This window comes from Mustela nivalis, assembly GCF_964662115.1.
Source record: "Mustela nivalis genome assembly, chromosome: 6".
NCBI lineage: Eukaryota > Metazoa > Chordata > Mammalia > Carnivora > Mustelidae > Mustela > Mustela nivalis.
In genome coordinates, this window is record NC_139025.1 from 137,959,250 (window position 1) to 137,977,064 (window position 17,815).

Below are 17,815 nucleotides of genomic sequence, written 5' to 3' on the forward strand. Positions count from 1 at the left end.
TGGTGATGATAGCAACGATGACTGTCCTGCAGCCTGTTCCCACGAAGGCGGAGCCGGTTCAACTATGGCCAAGACAAGAGACTGCCCAGCTTCAGACCCTTCTTCAAATGGCTCAGCATAGAGTGCATTCTTCTCACCCTAACTCATGTTTGCTACTGACGCTTATTTTAATGCAACACGTGTTGGCAATCCTCCTCATGCTGAGTTAACTGTTGCTCAGCTTGCTGACAATTTTGTAAATTCGCTATTTTCTCATATTCCTTCGCTATCACGTACTTGGTATGCTATAGGCTCTATTGTAGGAGTGTTAATACTTATGCTTTTATTCATGTGCCTCTTTCCCTGTGTGGTGAAATTCATGCTTACAGAATTATATAAAGTGCGAGCCATTGTGCGGAATCAGCAACGGGCTGCTTGTGACAAAACTACACGGCAACCTTGATTATGGGTTGCTCCCACCATAGCTAGTACCCTGCTGCCTCAAGCGTCTCAAAACTGGCTTTGCTACCTAAAAGGAGCTAGTAATTGATGCCTCCCCCTGAATATGGCTCTGTATGCTGGGTCGGTAGCCAAAGACGGGTAAGACTGATCCCTCACCATAGCAACCTAAGACAGGGGCTCCTCGGTGAAGGGGAGTACCCGATGACGGGTAAGCATGTGTGCTGAGGATTGGCAACCTAAGACAGGCACGATCCCTGCCATATAAAAATACAAAAATGGGGAGCTGTGGAGAGCCATGCAGCAGAAGCTAGGAGTCACGTACTAGGCGAGGCTTGAGGAGAAGGGCAGGTGAATGTTTATGTGGGGGCGCTCCAGGGAACGCACAACCTGTACTGAAGTATCGGGACTAGTATAAGATTAACCAGGGACCATGGGAGCGGCACAAAAACAGAGTGAACAATAAGTTTCGGGGGCTCACGTCAGTAGGCACGAGCTCCCCGCATGATCTGGATTGAAGTCATCTGTATCCCTTCTGATTGGATGTTATAGTAGTTGTGTTATGTGGTGATTGGTTGCTTTCTATCCACTGTGTTTTATAACTTGGGGCTATAATCGGTGTACGGGGTCCCGGGGCTGAAGATTGTCAATAAAGAAGTTTGCCACTCACCTCGTCTGCGGGTCGTTCTTGCGGGCCGAGAGCGACAGAAGAAAGCATAAAAACAATCTTTATGGACTTATGATAGGTAAGTATTTCTCCAACACAACACAGAGAATTAGCCATAAAGGAAAAAAAAGAAGAGAAACAGGACAACATTAAAAAAAAAAAAAAAGGATTGAAAAAGTGAAAAGGCAAGCCATGATATGAGGGAAGTTATTTGAAATGCACACAATGAACAAAACACTCAGAATTTATTATATACAGAATGTATACTAATAATTACTAAGAAAAAAGCAGTCAAGGAGACTGCCTAAGAAAAGGTAGTGAGGTACGACTTAACAGGTAAGTCATAAAAGAAGGTATCTAAAGGGCCAGGAAAAATATGAAAAGGTGATCAACTTCATCAAACATCACAGAAACTTAAAATTAAAATGTTACTTTTGCTCACCCACCAGAACAGCTAAAATGAAAGGGATAAAAACTAGTAATGGTGAATATTTAGAGCAGCTGAGCAGCTGGAACTTTCACACCCTGTTAGCAGAGCAAAAATTATAAATCAGTACAACCACTTTAGAAAACTATTGTTATTAAAGCTATCACAGGTATATTCTCTGACTTAGCAACTGTACCCCTCGGTATATACCCAAGCATTCATAGGTACCAAAGACACACACGGGAGTATTCAAAATAGCACTCTTTATAATAGTCTCAAAGTAGAAAACAACCCAAAATTCTATTTACAGTAGAAAAAATAAGTGTACACATTGTGTTCTATCCACTCAATGGGATATCATACATCAATGAAAACATATATGAATATGTAGATTTATAAAATACATCTACATATATACCCACATGCAACACTAACATTAATTTCACAAACATAATGTTGCCCAAACGAACACATGCTGTTCACATAAATTCAAAACCAGGGGTAATTAACCTATGTGTTAGAAAGTTCAGTTAATGATTTTTCTTCCCTGGGGCAGGGAGATAATGCCTGGGAGACAAGACAGAGAGTTTCTGGGGTGGTGCACTGGGATATGCTGGTTACGTGGCCATGTACTTTTTGCAATAACTCTCTTAGCCACACTTAGGATTTGTGTGCTTTTCTTTTATGTTATACTTTAATACAAAATTTACTTTTTAAATAGAAACACATTATGCCAAGAAAAACCAACACAAGGTTTCACTATGAAGCTCCCAAATGGAAGTCAAGTGAAAGCTTCCAAGTAGAATTAAAGTGAGGTGAAGCAGCTCTTAAGTGCATGGTAGTGTCAACCCCAAGAGTTTTAACTCACTCTTCTAATGACTTGAAGTGTGATTTTATCTTAGTAGCTCCAAAAATCCATCATTAAAAACTCTATTCGCTATTACCTCCTTCAGTACTGCTCGCTAAACAACCCCAGAGGTTGGTAGTTCCTTCCATACACCCTCCCAGCACCTAAGCTTAGCATCTATCTGCCACATAGTTAAATTTCTTCTGTAGGCTATATGTTTTGAATGAGTCTCCAGTGCTTAACAGTCTCTCTCAGATATGGTAAATATTCAAATTTGGATGAATAAGTGACACATATTCTCTTCAGCACAGAAACCTTTTTCCCCCATTTTAATGCAAGAATAATGAAACTTTTAACTCAAAATCCACAAGTTAAAAATGACCAATTACGTCTGTGCCTAATCAAACCTGAAAACCAAATTGTCTAACTACCACCACAGTATGGTTTCTGCATTCTTTGCCAAAATCTCCTGAGAAGAAATTCAGACACCCTTACCCTTGCCACATCTGGCAGCTTAGTAAGAAAATGACTTAGGTAAACTCAACATATTAATTATTAATTCAGGCTAATTCTAGTTGCTGAGTATAGTGGCAAGCTTCATCTTTTAATAATATCATTTCCTTAGGTTAAAAAGCTCCATTACACAGTCACTTACATATGCCTAGCTCCTTTTTCTCTCTAAAGTTGGGATGTCTTTTCCACTGGTAGATCCAGTGTATCTATGCTGAATATAAACATGACTCTCTATGGGATAATGAGAGTTCAGGGAATGTTACATCCTTTGCCAGTTCTCTGCTTTTATGTTATTCCCCGAATAAACCCTATTTTACATTAATATTGCATGTGTTCATGAAGCAGGTCCCCCATGTTCCCTCTATGTGACATAGTCCTCAGATTTATGAAGGGACATTTACTTGCAAGCTTGCTTAGAATCATGATGGAATAGTTATTTTATCACTCCCCCCTGTTTTATCAACCTTCATAAAGAATCATACTGTGTGAGCCTTACATTTTATCAGAAGAATTTTAATGAGATGAAACAGGAGTTCTCTTCATTTAGGTCCAGTGACAACTCTAATCACTTCCACTAACTTCTCTATCAGCTATTCAGCTGAGTTTTGTCTCCAATTATATCCATATTACCAGATGAATTACTACTCAGACTCTGCAGATTTTATCTTTAGTGCTGTTCTGTTCCTGGTAAGCTTCCAGAAACCAGCTTTTCTGGAAACTTCTCCTGAGAGGTAAACTTTCCAGAGCAGAATCTACCCCTCCTGCATATGCTGTGACTACTAGATTATTTACAATATTCTATGAAACTATTTTTCCTTCTTTCCTGTAAACAAAAAGCATGCCAAACTTCTTAAAAGGCCAGGAGTAATGATTTTAGGCCTATGGGCAACTACTCAATTATGCTGTTACAATGTGAAATCAGGCACAGACAATATGTAAACAAATGCACATGGCAGTTTTCTAACAATGATTTGTTTGTAAAATGAGCCAGCTTACCCATGAACCACAGTTTGCCAATACCTGCTCTAAATTCTTACAATTTCTGGTCTTCATATATCAGTACTATAATTATCTTGAACTTATAAGGGTTTATTGACACTGGTGCTAAAAATTAAGTTCACTATATTTTATCAATTAAAACTGAGATCAATATAATAACTGTTCTGGGTATATTTGTGATAATATGAGTTATAAAAAAATTCTCTTTATTTGTTGGTTAACCAGAAAATTTAAGTGACTAAAGCACATTCACTGATAACCATAGTTAACTTAGGTATTCCCTAATTATGAAAATAGAGGTGATAATTTATAATAATAATTAACCTATTAAAAACAAACATAATCAAATGAACAAAAGACTAAGTATATTACAATAAATCTACACAATGGACAGTAACGGTGGGACTACAGTGATCTCTTCTTTTCCCCTATATTTTCTAGAACCAACATCTATGATTTTTGCAATAAGAAAAAGTTTCTTTAAAGCAAATGATGACAAGCTAAAAGTGTTTAAATTTTTTATTTAGTTTGAAAACAAAAATAGACTTGGAATTAAATATAAGAAAAATTCAACCATTCTATCCTATGCTCCTCTTTAAAAAAAAATATTTACATCAAGAATAAATAAGTTAAAATTTTCATTTACCTGTCGATTCCTCTCATCCATTATGCGTGTGATTTGAATTTTCTTCCGCCCCATTTTCAATCACCTTTCCTTCCTTATATTCCAAACATTTAATTCAAAATGTATTTTCTTCAATACCCTAATGCATCGTACACAGCTTCTATTATTTCAGCTTCTGGTGCAAGGGCTACAGCTGAAATTTTCTAGAAGATCTAAAAGAAAACACAAATTAGAAAATTTAAGTTCTCTAAGTTTGTAAATCATGGAACTGTTATACAAATTTCAAACTTACCTCTACGCTGCACATAGGCACATATTAGTTGAAATTCCTGGTTACATATTGGTAGTTAAGTTGAAGCTTTGTTAACTTCACCCCTAAGAAATCCCTTGAATCTTTTTGTGCCTCTAGCTCTGGCTGAAAATAAGCTTTGAGTTTTTCTCAATGCATATAGTAAAAGCAACAAGAGCCAATACTTATTGGGATTTTTCTATGTGCCAAGAATTTTTCCATGTACCTGATATATCTTAACTCATTCAATCCAAACAGCAATCTTTTTGGTTTAATTATCATCACCATTTTATAAATAAGGATACTGAGGCAGAGAGATCCTAAATAAATATGTCCAAGGTAACACACACAGTAAAGGGCAGGGCTTGGAATATGAACTCAGGGACTCTGGCGCCAGAATTTCTCTGCTTGGAAAATATCCTTGGAAATATCCTTGGAAAGTTTCTGATGTCCTCCATGTCAAAGGATGAACTAATAATCTGGGTAGCCCCAATCTGCCCTTACAAATGATTCTTGCAAACTGCCCTAGCTACCACCCAAATTACTGTCAATCCATAAAGGCACCATATGATTTCATAATAATGTCCACTTATTAAATGAAATATTGTTCCTTTTAGCCATTTAATAAAATTCTCCTAATTTATCAAGATTCAGTTCCCCCGGATAGAGTAATCCATAGCACCTTATACTCTGTGACTATTTGTATAATAAATTCTAAGTCCGTATTCCTGAGACCATGAATCCTTCAAGAACAGGATTTTTCTTTTATTATTATTCCATTTATCCCTGTAATTCAATGACTGGCAATGATATCATCTGTCATGTTCCGAATGACAGTTGTGTCAAAGACCTAGTGTTTTCAAAACTTACATAATAAAATATTTACAAGGGAATAAAAGACAAATACTAAAATACAATAATAAATTCTCAGGGGAATTTTATTCAAGTATTTCTAATATTGTTCATATACAGCCATAAAACTTTAAAAGTACTGTGCAAATCCATGTTTGATTAAATCTGGCTTTTGCTCAAAAGCAGTGAATTTTTCATTTCTTAACACTACCATCATAACTATAAGCATGGCATGTCTTACGTATCTTCCCTTGTATTCTTTCATTTCTTCATTCATACAAACATTAACTGAACATCTATTAACAATTGATAACCTATTATTATCTGGCCCTTTGTGGAAAAAGTTGGCCAACCCCTGGTATAATCAACCTTTATTTTCACGCTCAGTAATATCTGTCCACTCACCTTGCATGCACTCTTTTCACGCTTGTTACCAGCAGGTTGCTTAAAAGAATAATGGTCCCCATTACACTTTCTTAGCACTTTGTAATTTACAAATACACACATTCTCCTGTTAAGGGGCCCACAAGCTGTCATCAGTATCATCGATGTAGGAATAAGGAAGCCGACGTGAACAGGATAATTGGCTGCTGAAGGGAGATTAAAGAGTTAGACTTTTACTGGAGTGTCCTGGATCCTCCACTCTTTTCACAGTGCCAAGATCCAGGAGAATTCAAAATTAGAATGCCCAGCTCTGTGCGGAGAAGACGAGACTTGGGAGTCAGAAAGACCGAATTTCGAATCCTACTTGTTCTACTTCCTATCTTTGGGTTCTTGCACAATTTACTTAAAATTCAAGACATGAGAACATCTCCAAAAGGGCCAAAAAAGATACTTACTTTACAGATTATTTGGAGAAAAATTAATTCATTGAAAGGCTGTCTCTGGGCCAGACACTTTACTAGGCTAATTGTATGTAGAGGGAACCAAATAGATGTGGTCCCATGAGATAATACTCTTATACTGTACCAAGCACAGGTCCTTATATGTAACCTCTCAGAAAGCGATACTGGTGTGGCCTTTCTGTTAGTATTGCTGTCTTACTAGTATGATTGTTATTAAGGTGGGGGATGTGTTTAGGAAGACTGGAGGAAAAAGCTCAATGAAGGTGGTCAGCCAACCAAGTCCCTTCCTTCATTCCAACCATCCCTTTCCCTCTGATACTTTCATCACAACAGAGCTAGAGGGCTGGTAATGAAGTCTCAGGACAGTGCCCCAATCCTCACAAGCACAGCTCATTGACCTGTGCATGCTTCCTCCATGGCTCTCCTCCAAGGCAAAGCTTCTACTTAATGCTATTCCCAGGGTCTAGAGCAGGTGTTATAAGCACCACCTGTATACTACTTACCCCTGCCTGTGAGCAACACCATTATTGAGCCCAAAGGGATCCTTCTTAGCCCATTCTTTGGTACACCAAGTAGCCCTATGGTCTCGCAAGCTTGCCCAACAGAAAAGGAAAGCCCACATGACGCACACAGCCTCCAAATTAACTCACATCCCCACCCACTGTCCCCTCACACTGCTGCCCTGCTATTCCTGAATCACACTAGGCACTCCTCTGCCTTCCTGGAGCCTGTACACTTACTCTTCTCTCCTCTAGAGAAGCTCTTTCTGCAGGCACCGACACACCTGAATTCCTTGCCTCCTCTAGGTCTTTGGGTAAATGCAACCAGGCCAGAAGAGGTCTTTTGGGACTTCTCTGTTCAAGCACTCCCAATCACCTTCTCTGCTTTGTTTTTCTCTATTACACCTGGCCCTCTCTGAACATATCTGTAGCCTGCCCCCATTGGGACCAGAATGAGATCTCCACGAGATAGTGGGTGTTTGTTCAGTTGACTGTTGTGTTCCTGGTGTCTACAGCAGCATCTGCACATAGTAGGCACTCAACAGAGGAGAAAGGAGGGAGTAAAGAAGAAGAGGCCAACCCCACAGAAGCTCCAGGAACACGGCTGACGTGCCCATCTCGTGGACACGGTGATGGTGAGGAATGATTCTGGAGATAAATCACTAACAGTACAGAACACATAACTGAAAGGTAGAGAAATTAATGTACCTGTTCAGTTGTGCCAGGTGTAAGCTAGTTCCTCTGTACTGCTTTGTCACTGTGCTTCTCTGTGGTCATGAAACTGAAGCTCTGAGGTTGGCTGGTAGTTTTTCTGGAAACCTCCCAATAAGGTAAGGTACTTCTCTAAACCACTCAACTCATCTGCATAAGCTAGCACGACGCTAGTTACTTAAAACCTCAACTGCCAAATGAAATGTAAGAAAATCCCCAGTGGGCGACTACATGGACAATGTGGTGGTAGGAGGCAATAATCCTCTCATTCAGGATTATTAGTCGCTGAGCACAACAAGGCCATTCAACCACTATAATTATCCTCACCTTTAAAAGGGCACAGTGGACACACAAAAATAACTACCTTCCTTTGAGGGGCACCTGCGTGGCTCAGTCGACTGAGTGCCCACCCGGCTCTCGTTTTTGGCTCAGGACATGATCTCAGGGTGCTGGGATCAAACCCTGCATTGGGGGTTCCGCACTCAGCATGGAGTCTCCTGGAGCTTCTCTTTCTCTCTCTCCATCTTCCCTTCCCTCTGCTTGTGTGAGCTCTCTCTCTAAAATAAATAAATCTTAAAAAAGAAAAATCTCCCTTTGACTACCAACTTTTTTAGATCAGCAGCTCTGAGTCATCTCATTTCCAAACTCCTGATGTACATAGAGTTTTGCACTTGGATTCAGACAGTCTTGGATTTAGCTCCTGGCTCTAACACCAGCTTGATGATGTTAGGTAAGTCATTAAACCTTCCGGGCCCTCATTTCATTCTGGGAAATGTAATGATAGAAACCACTATAATAACTAATAAATACAAAGGTAATATTCAAACCATGTCAGGTGCTTGTGCCCTCAAGCTATTTGAGCTAAAAGCCCTTCATTTATTTTTGGCCTTAAAATTTTGCATGAAACTCAGCAACTTGGCTTATTCCCTGCCTGAGTTGGAGTGGATATGCCCTCCCTCTTCAGGCCCTTTCCTGACCACCTGCTACATGACTCCTCCCCATTCACCTTGCCCAGTGATCCAGCACGAATCAGGGGCCCGGACCACCTCAGATCTTCGTCATTGTCTTTGTGAAATCTGGGCCTATGCTCAACTCCACCACCATCAACACCAAGGAGGGGAACCAGTGGCAACTTTCTGTATTTTCTAAATACCTGACTTTATAAAGCAGAAGAGAGTATCTTATAAAATGAGTACCAGGGAAGGAAGTGAGAAGAAAAAAGGCAAGGGGGGAAAAAAGGAAGAAAAAAGAAGCTACTCTACCCCTGGGTCTCCTTAACTGTATTTAACCTGACACTTAGGAATTCCTTTAGAGCCCGCCCTCCTTCCCCCAGGCCTCCATGTATCACCACCTTCCCCAACCCAGCGGAAATTCATGCAGCCCCACAGTACCTAGCATGGCCTGTGGCTTGAAAATCAGCTGTGGAGAAACATGAGTCAATATATTTCACGTAAGGGCCTGTGGGTGGCTCAGTTCGTTGAGTGTCCAGCTCTTGGTTTTAGCTCAGGTCATGATCTCAGAGTCGTGACACCTAACCCCACGCAGGGCTCCACGCTCAACATGCAGAATTGGCTTGAGATTCTTGCTCTCCCTCTCCTTCTTCCCACCACTTAAATGATTATTTTAAAATGTGTGTGTGTGTGTGTGTGTGTGTGTGTGTATATATATATATTTTTTTTTTTTTCACATAAATGAGATGTGCAGAAAGCTGGAATGGAAAGAAAAAAAGGTGTCTGTTCCTCAGGAGCTCCCAGTCTAATAAGAGATGCCAACTTCAAGGGGCGCCTGGGTGGCTCTGTGGGTTAAAGCTTCTGCCTTTGGCTCAGGTCATGATCCTAGGGTCCTGGGATCGAGTCCCGCATCAGGCTCTCTTCTCAGCGAAGCCTACTTCCTCCTCTCTCTCTGCCTGCCTCTTTGCCTACTTGTGATCTCTGTATGTCAAATAAATTTTTAAAAAATCTTAAAAAAGAGAGAGAGAGAGAGATGCCAACTTCTAAACAACCAATGAAACTGGTGGATGGGATTGGCAATAAAAAAGGTGCCCTTTGCCACCTCCTATCCCCAAGTTTTGGTGATGACAGCAAGCAGGATAAAACTGTAAGACCACCTTTCATCCATCAGAAGCCAGACATACAAAGTCATGTAAAGGAGAAAATCTGGTTGCCGGGCAACCATGTGAGGTTCTCATCCTGGCTGAAAGTGATAATTACACAGCTAATCAAATAGTGTGTCAATCCAAAAGAGGACAAGGTCATGCAAGAAGACCTGGATAAAAGTTTGTACTTACTCCTGAACCCTATGGAGGGAAGAGAGAACCCAGCCCACAGGAGACTAAGAACCTTGGCCTCATGGCCTAGGCAGGTTGGCATGTGGGCATCATGTCATTGGCCCAAGCCAACAAAATGTGAGTATGTCAAGTCCTCATTCGGAATTCAATCGCTATTGGGAGATGGATGGCTATGTACAACATTCTCTTCTCAGGGATTTGAGTCCACAAAACAGTCTCCTGATTCTATGTGACTTGTAATGCAGGCTGACTTCAGGGAGCCAATACACCCAACAGGCTCTCCAAAGTATTTCTAGGCCCTGATATAATTATTGCTCACTCCACTTTAATGAAGTTGATGCTCATTATGATTTGACTTCCCAAATAACTTGACAATAATGACACAGTGAGCTGTTTATATCAAAATAAATAGGAGAGTCTACATAGTATTTCATTCTCATTGCATATGAGTCACCATTTGTAATTTCTAGCTCAGTCTCATGGGTATTGGGTTATCATGAGGTGGTACTCTGAGCCAGATGGCCAGTGGACAGTTAATACAGGTCTTGGAAGCTAATGATCTTCTCAGGGTCTTACTCAGTGACACCTTTGCCGACTACCCATTTGCCTTCCCTTCCCTACTCCCTCTATTTGCTCCAAACCCTTTCTCCCTCTACAGATTTCTAGAGAAAGCAGAATGAGGTTAGTGTTCCATGACAGCAAAAGTGACATGCTGTGTAAACAAAGTTAGGGGGAAGTTACAGATTATATCGTCAGGAAACCCAGACAAGGAAAAGAAATTTTCAGCTGAGCTTTGAAGGATTGAGAGAATTTATGTGAGAGGAGAAGACAGATGTGAGATGGGTCTCTGAAGATTACAGAGACCATGAGAAGCAAGGAAAGAGGAACAGTCTAACATCATTTTATGTCATTTCACGGGTGCCACCTGGTGCATAATGGTGATGTTGCCAAGAAACAAATGTTTGTATCTGTGAGAACACTTCAGAGAGACAGAATTCTGCCAGAACCAGTTGTGATCAAGTTTTTGTGGACTATCCAGTGTGGTATGAATCTGGGACCCAGGAGAAAAGTCTGGAGACTCCTCTTCCAGCAAATGCATCCTTTATTCTAAAATGACTTTCTTCCACTTTGATCTTAGGGATGACTGAGCACGACAGTGAGACTGTTCCATACTTGACTATTTCAGACTTCCATGTGATGTCTCTACATTCTCACATCCCTTTTTCCTCTTCCCTCTTAATTTTTTTCTTTGCTTTCTCATTCCATTTCCCCTAAATGTAAGCCCGCGCCTCACTTCATTGCTGACCCTGACAGGAGTGGGGAAAAAACTGGAAGACACTCAGCCAACATCATTATCTGGGGTGTTATCCCACTGCTGCAGGTTCAGCCTTGAAGTTGCCCTTGGACATAAAACATGGGAGACAAACATCAATGGGTACTTGAACCACAGATGCTCCTTGCTTTACCCCTCCCCGCTCTGGAAAGCTACAAATAATATCAGCCACACCACGAATACTCAGCAAACATCTTATTGTCTTTGTGGTACCCCAATATGGTGGAAGGAGATAAAAGGGGAATAACAAGAGCAATGCACTTGACCACATGTGATCCCATAGGCCTGACTAGCTACAGCCCAGTCCACGCCAATCCTTTCTTCCCTCCTCATTGCTTCTCCCACTCCATGAGAGTGATAGTAACCTGTCCACTATTCATCAGGAAGAAAAGAGATGACCTGTATCCTAGATACAGATTCACCAACCCCCAAACTCACATGACATGGATTCACCAGAACTTCCATCTTCATTGAAAGAAAGACAGAGACAAACACATTTAGATTTAAGGCTAGTATCAGACTTGGGCTGAAAAGTCTACACCTGTCTAAATCTCTCTGTTTTCAGTGAAATCATATAGATAGAAATTTCATTTACAGTATGTTTCTTTCCAAAAAATCCTAAACAAATAAAGAAATTCTGACTTTAATGAAATTATAAACTGAAGAGAACTTACAACAAAGACACTGGTAAAAACTGTATGAACCTGAATGGATTCATTACTATCGTTGATTTCCTCATATGTAAATAGTGATTGAGCACATGCTCTGTGTCAGGCACACATCAAGGCCCCAAGAAAACAAAGACAAATTAGACATGACTCCTTAAGACCTACCCACAGACCAAATTACACAGCCTAGTGGGGAAGATAAGCAAGGGAGTGGTAACTTCTATACCATGTAATAAATTTTAGATCTTCAGGTAGTGGGAGAAGCCCACTCAATATGGTGGAAGGGAGCTCAAAAGGGGGATAGACAGAGCAATGCACTTGACCACATGTGATCCCATAGGCCTGATTAGCTATAGCCCAGTCCCGCATCCTCTGCAAACCAAGCAGATATGTAGCACTCAAGTGACCATGGGAGGATCAGTCTCAGTTTCTACTTTGCACGTCCTAGGACAGGAAAATAGAAGCAGAAGATTCGTATTCAAAAAAGAGGTTTAGAGAGACCTGGCTGACTCAGCTGATGAAGCACGTAACTCTTAATCTGAGGGTTGTGGGTTTGAACCTCAGATTCAGGGCACAGATGACTTCAAAATAAAATATTAAAAAAAGTTTGCTTTCTCTTCATGGGTGAGTTAAAAAGGAAAATTATTTAAAATAATTTTTTAAATTATTCCAAGAGTTTTGCATTTAGCCCAGAAAAGAGAAAGTAACCACTACCAACCATCCATTGACCATCCATAAACAGCCCCTCAACAAAGACCACCCTTCCTAGCACATATCACACCAGAAAGTTCCTCAAACACCTATGTCAGGGGCAGCAAAATGCTCACCACCTCCTAACCACCCCACTCACACTTCAGGTTGTGTCCACCATATTTCCTCACCTATCAAATCTACACCAACTTGCGCAAGCCCTCATGTCCTATCACAATGCCTGTCTGTCCCAACGCACTGATATCCTCCAACCACCAGGCTGCCAAGAGGCAAGGCTTAGATGTTTTGCACAGACAGTTCCAATATCTTCTTGCCTCTTATGCTTTCTTTAGAGCTACACAAAGCTGTCTCTTAATACCTCGTAACTTAAAGGCAGGGTCACTTTCCTATCCATATCTCTTTCTAGTCACGACCTTTAAGGTGCCTGAGTTAAGAGTAGGTACTCGAATATTCATAGTCAGCCAAACAACTTCACGGCATTAACCTAAAAAAAAAAAATTATTCTGGGGCCACCTGGGTGGCTCAGTTAAGTGTCTGTTTCTTGGTTTCTGCTCAGGGCCTGATCTCAGGGTTCTAGGATTGATCCCCCCGTCAGGCTCCCCACTCAGCAGGAGTCTGCTAGTCCCTCTCCCCCCCTCCTCCCTCCATGCTCCTGCTTTCTTTCTCTCTCGCCCATAAATAAAAATAAAATCTTTTTTAAAAAAGTAATCATGGGCACCTGGGTGGCTCAGTGGGTTAAAGCCTCTGCCTTTGGCTCAGGTCATGATCTCAGGGTCCTGGGATCAAGCCCCGCATCAGCCTCGCTGCTCAGCAGGGAGCCTGCTTCCCCCTCTCTCTCTCTACCTGCCTCTCTGCCTACTTGTGATCTTTGTCTGTCAAATAAATAAATAAAATCTTTAAAAAAAAATAATCTTAAAAGAAGAATTCTAATCCGAGAGTGTTCGCCTATCAAACCCAAAAAACCCACACATTTTCTTCTGATCAGTTCATAATGTAACAAGAAGATAAACTTCAGTATCCAATTCTACATTGGATATAATTACCTCCTTCACACCAAACTATGAATTATGAATTATGTTTAATAATTCACCTGATTTATATCTTGATTACTGGAAAAACATATTTCAAGTTTATAAACAATGGTAACAACTGTAACACAGTTACAAAAAGAATTTCATAAAACTAAGTGGTAAGGAAAAAGATAATTAAGTCATTGAATGGTTAATCGTGACTTATCATCAAGTTTCCAAAGGAATCTGGTCGCAATGTACTTACTCCAGATATCCAAGATCCATTCCATAATGACACCCAAATATATGACACAATTAAATATAAATATATGACACCCCAAAAATATGACAGTCTTTGGTTAAATAAAAAATTTTGGTTGAATAACAAAAATCCCAGTTGAAGATCCAGGTTTGTATGCAATTATAACAGAAACCTAGAGTCTCCACAAAAAAAAATTTACTTCTTCCCTCAAAGCTGCAACCTACTTTAGTAAAAGTTGATGGGGAACTAAAACAAAACAAAACAAAACAAAACAAAAAAACTGATTAAACCAGTCACCATGATTTACTAATCTGGGGACTGAATTTATATTAAATGTGTTCTAGATATACAAGATTTTCTCATAATTGTATTTGGCTATTTTATCTCATCAAAATACTAAAGCATTAAAAAATCAATGAAACCATAAGAATTTGAATACTTGAGTTTTTTTTTTTTAAATGCAAGTGAAGCTGTCCACAGGCAAACATGCACACGTGTTCACAAGCACACACAAATGCACACACATACAAGTGAGACTGGAGCAAGTTCAAACCCTCTGACAGTCAAACGGAGACACACATTCATACATTTCTTAGGAAGATGAATATGCAGGGGTCCCTGGGTGGCTCAGTCAGTTAAGCGACTGCCTTCGGCTCAGGTCGTGATCCCAGGGTCCTGGGATCAGGTCCCATGTCAGGTTCCCTGCCCAGCAGGTGAGTCTGCTTCTTCCCCTCTCTCTGCTCATTCTCTCTCTCTTTCAAATAAATAAATAAAATCTTTTTTTTAAACAAATCAGTTTATTCTCTGATAGTTTTTGAAGTCAGAAATCTGAAATAGGTCTCCATGAGCTAAAATCACTGTCTGCACTGAAGAGTTCATTCTGGAAGTCTGAGGAGACTATGTTTTCTTTTCTATCCTAGCCTTAGAGCCACCTGTACTCGATGGTTCATGTGTCCTTCATTTACCTTCAAAGCCAGCAAGAGGACATCCAAAAATTGTACTTTGACTCCATGTCTTCAACCTCCCTCTTCCACATTTGGGGAACACTTTTCATCTATTTTATTTTTTTTTAATTTTTATTTTTTTTAATTTTTAAAATTTCTTTTCAGTGTTCCAGAATTCATTGTTTATGCACCACACCCAGTGCTCCATGCAATACGTGAACTTCGTAATGCCCACCACCAGGCTCACCTAACCTCCCGCCCCTCCAAGACCCTCAGATTGTTTTTCAGAGTCCACAGCCTTCATGGTTCATCTTTTTTTTAAAGGAATATTAACATGCATTTTTGTCTACCATAACACTGAGCAGTGGTGGAGACACACACACACACACACACACACACACAAAGCAAAAAGTTCGAGGAAAAGTTATGCTCTTAATTTCTTTGCCAGGAACACGGGAAAAGGAAAACTCATCCAATAGGACTTTTAATGCCTTAAAGTATCCCAGAGAGGTTATTTGTAATAGTTTTAAAATACATAGAGGTCAACCCTAAAATGAATGGGAACAGTGGGTGCAATCAATATTACCTGAATTTAAATTCTTATAAATGACATTCTCTCCATCCAAGTGAACCACAAAAATAACTCCAAACCAAATCTTCCAAGGGCAAGGAGTACACATAGAAAGGAGAAAGACAGAAGAAGGAGCAAGAAAGTGCCCAGCCCTGGTCTCACCTCTGGCTCTTCCAGGGCCTCGTCTCCAGCCAGCGTCTTCTGCAGCAGATCCAGGATGCCATTGCTAGAAGGCCTCCTGTCCTCTGCGGGAGAGGCATAGGCCTCCTCGGAGTCCGTTTCCACCACATGGAGGTAGTTGGCTTCTTCCTGGCTCCAGTCCAATTCCTCCTCAGACTGTTTCAAGGAGCTACTGCTGCTCTTGGGCAAGATCCCCGCTGTGGACAGGCTGCTGGGCACCAAGGTGTACGATGACTGGGGCCCAGAGTTAAGGCCTGCCCTCTGGGGCCAAGGCCTCAGCCTCCAAGAGGTCAGACAGAGAGGCTGAGGCGGCGGTCCAGGGAACGCCTTGCCCGTAGGTCTATGGGCTTGTTCGGGTTCTTTTTCACCCTCCTCTTGCTCAGGTTGATTAACAAAGGCCTGCTCCGCTGTTTCAAAGAGCCCCAGACAGACGGTTTATCCTCCATGGCTGCCTGAAGACCCAGGAAGTCACTCCATGAGAGAGCTCCTCCGTGTGGGAAACAACCGCAGCGGCTCCTAGAAAACACCATGTGAGGAGAGAGAACACAAATGACCCTTCTCGGTAGTATCTAAGCACATCGAAGTGTAAGATGTGACTGGAAAATCTCACATGTTCCACTAAGGGACTGAGATGGAAACATTTGGTTGGTAATGTTTACAAATATTTTTAAAGCATTTTTTTTAAAGATTTTATTTATTTATTTGACAGAGAGAAATCACAAGTAGGCAGAGAGGCAGGCAGAGAGAAAGAGAGGAGGAAGCAGGCTCCCTGCTGAGCAGAGAGCCTGATGCGGGGCTTGATCCCAGGACCCTGAGATCATGACTTGAGCCGAAGGCAGCAGCTTAACCACTGAGCCACCCAGGCGCCCTCCCTACAGCAATTTTAAGACACTGAATTTTTAACATTTTTGTCAGAGGAGCCATAGAAAAATTCTAGTCATGAATGGAACTGTGAGGTTGATGTGAAAAGAATGTTTCATAAGAAGAACACTTTCTCTGACTTAGTTCACTGCATTTAATGTCCTCCCTTCCGGTTCAGCCATGTTGTTGAAAATGACAGGATTTCCTTCTCTCCAGATGCCTAACTCATATCTCAATGTGTCCCACATTTTTTTATCCATTCACCCCTCAATAACCACTTAGATTGTTTTCCTCATCTTGGCAACTGTGAATAATGCTAAGGTGAACAAGGGAGTGAGGAAATGTTGATTTTAGTTTGGGAGGATATATATACCCAGAGTCATATAATACTTCTAGTTTCAGTTTATTGAGGAACCTCCATATTGTTCTCCATGTGTCTGTATCAGTTTACCTTCTGACAACAGTGCACAAGGGCTCTCTGTCTTCCACATCCTCACCAAAACTTGTGATCTCATATCGTTTTTTTTTTAATAATGCCATGTAGAGTTGAAGTTTGCTAAGAGAATACATCTTCTGTGATCTCACCACACATACACAAAAGTTCTAAATATGTGAGGTGAAATTTACAAATTAACAAGTTAATATGTTAATTAACTTGATTGTGGTACTCATTTCACAATACATGTAGTTAACTCATGTTGTCTACCCTAAACACACACACACACACACATAATTTCTACACATAAAATATTTGTTTCATAACTAAAAGACTACTTTCTTATGTTGCCCCAGGGGAAAGCAGAGCCAAAATTTGCCACCACAATAACAGCATCTTTAATCAATATTATCAAATAACCAGTACCTTTTAGTGTTTGAACCAGGGTAGACAAAGATTCTCTGTATGAAATCAGTCAGTAAATATTTAAGACTTTATAAGACACATGGTGTATCATGATTACTCAGTTTTGCTGTTTGGCACCCAAGGGGACATGGACAACACCTAAATGAGTGTGGCTGTGTTCCAATAAAACTTTATTGATGTAAATTCAGCAGAGTGTAGTTGGCCAATCCCTGCTTTAAAGTTACCATCTTCCCTTCCACCAAGATAGGTGCATTTTGAAGTATACACACATACTCATATTGACAAAAATTCCACCTGATAATCTTAAAACTTTATAGTAAAAATAAGGTTGACTAAAGATAAAAGCATTTATAGAAGTAAGAGGCCTGTTCTTGTTCCAATGTATCAAGTAGAAAAATTGACAAGAAATGCAA

General features: G+C 40.5%; 1 protein-coding gene and 1 pseudogene across 2 annotated transcripts in view; one reads left to right on the forward strand and one right to left on the reverse strand.

Moving 5' to 3' along the window:
• The window catches only part of LOC309867650 (myocyte-specific enhancer factor 2A-like), a gene marked incomplete at its 3' end in the record, with an annotated part of 92,086 nt that extends 87,443 nt beyond the window's left edge, over positions 1-4,643 (reverse strand). The window contains 1 exon segment of the mRNA XM_082736708.1: positions 4,538-4,643. Coding sequence (XP_082592834.1) covers positions 4,538-4,591 — 54 coding nt within the window. The 5' untranslated portion in view covers positions 4,592-4,643.
• LOC309867647 (myocyte-specific enhancer factor 2A-like) overlaps positions 1-17,815 on the forward strand; it is a 1,299,761-nt pseudogene that overhangs the window by 592,054 nt on the left and 689,892 nt on the right. The gene's annotated exons all lie outside the window — the stretch shown is intronic.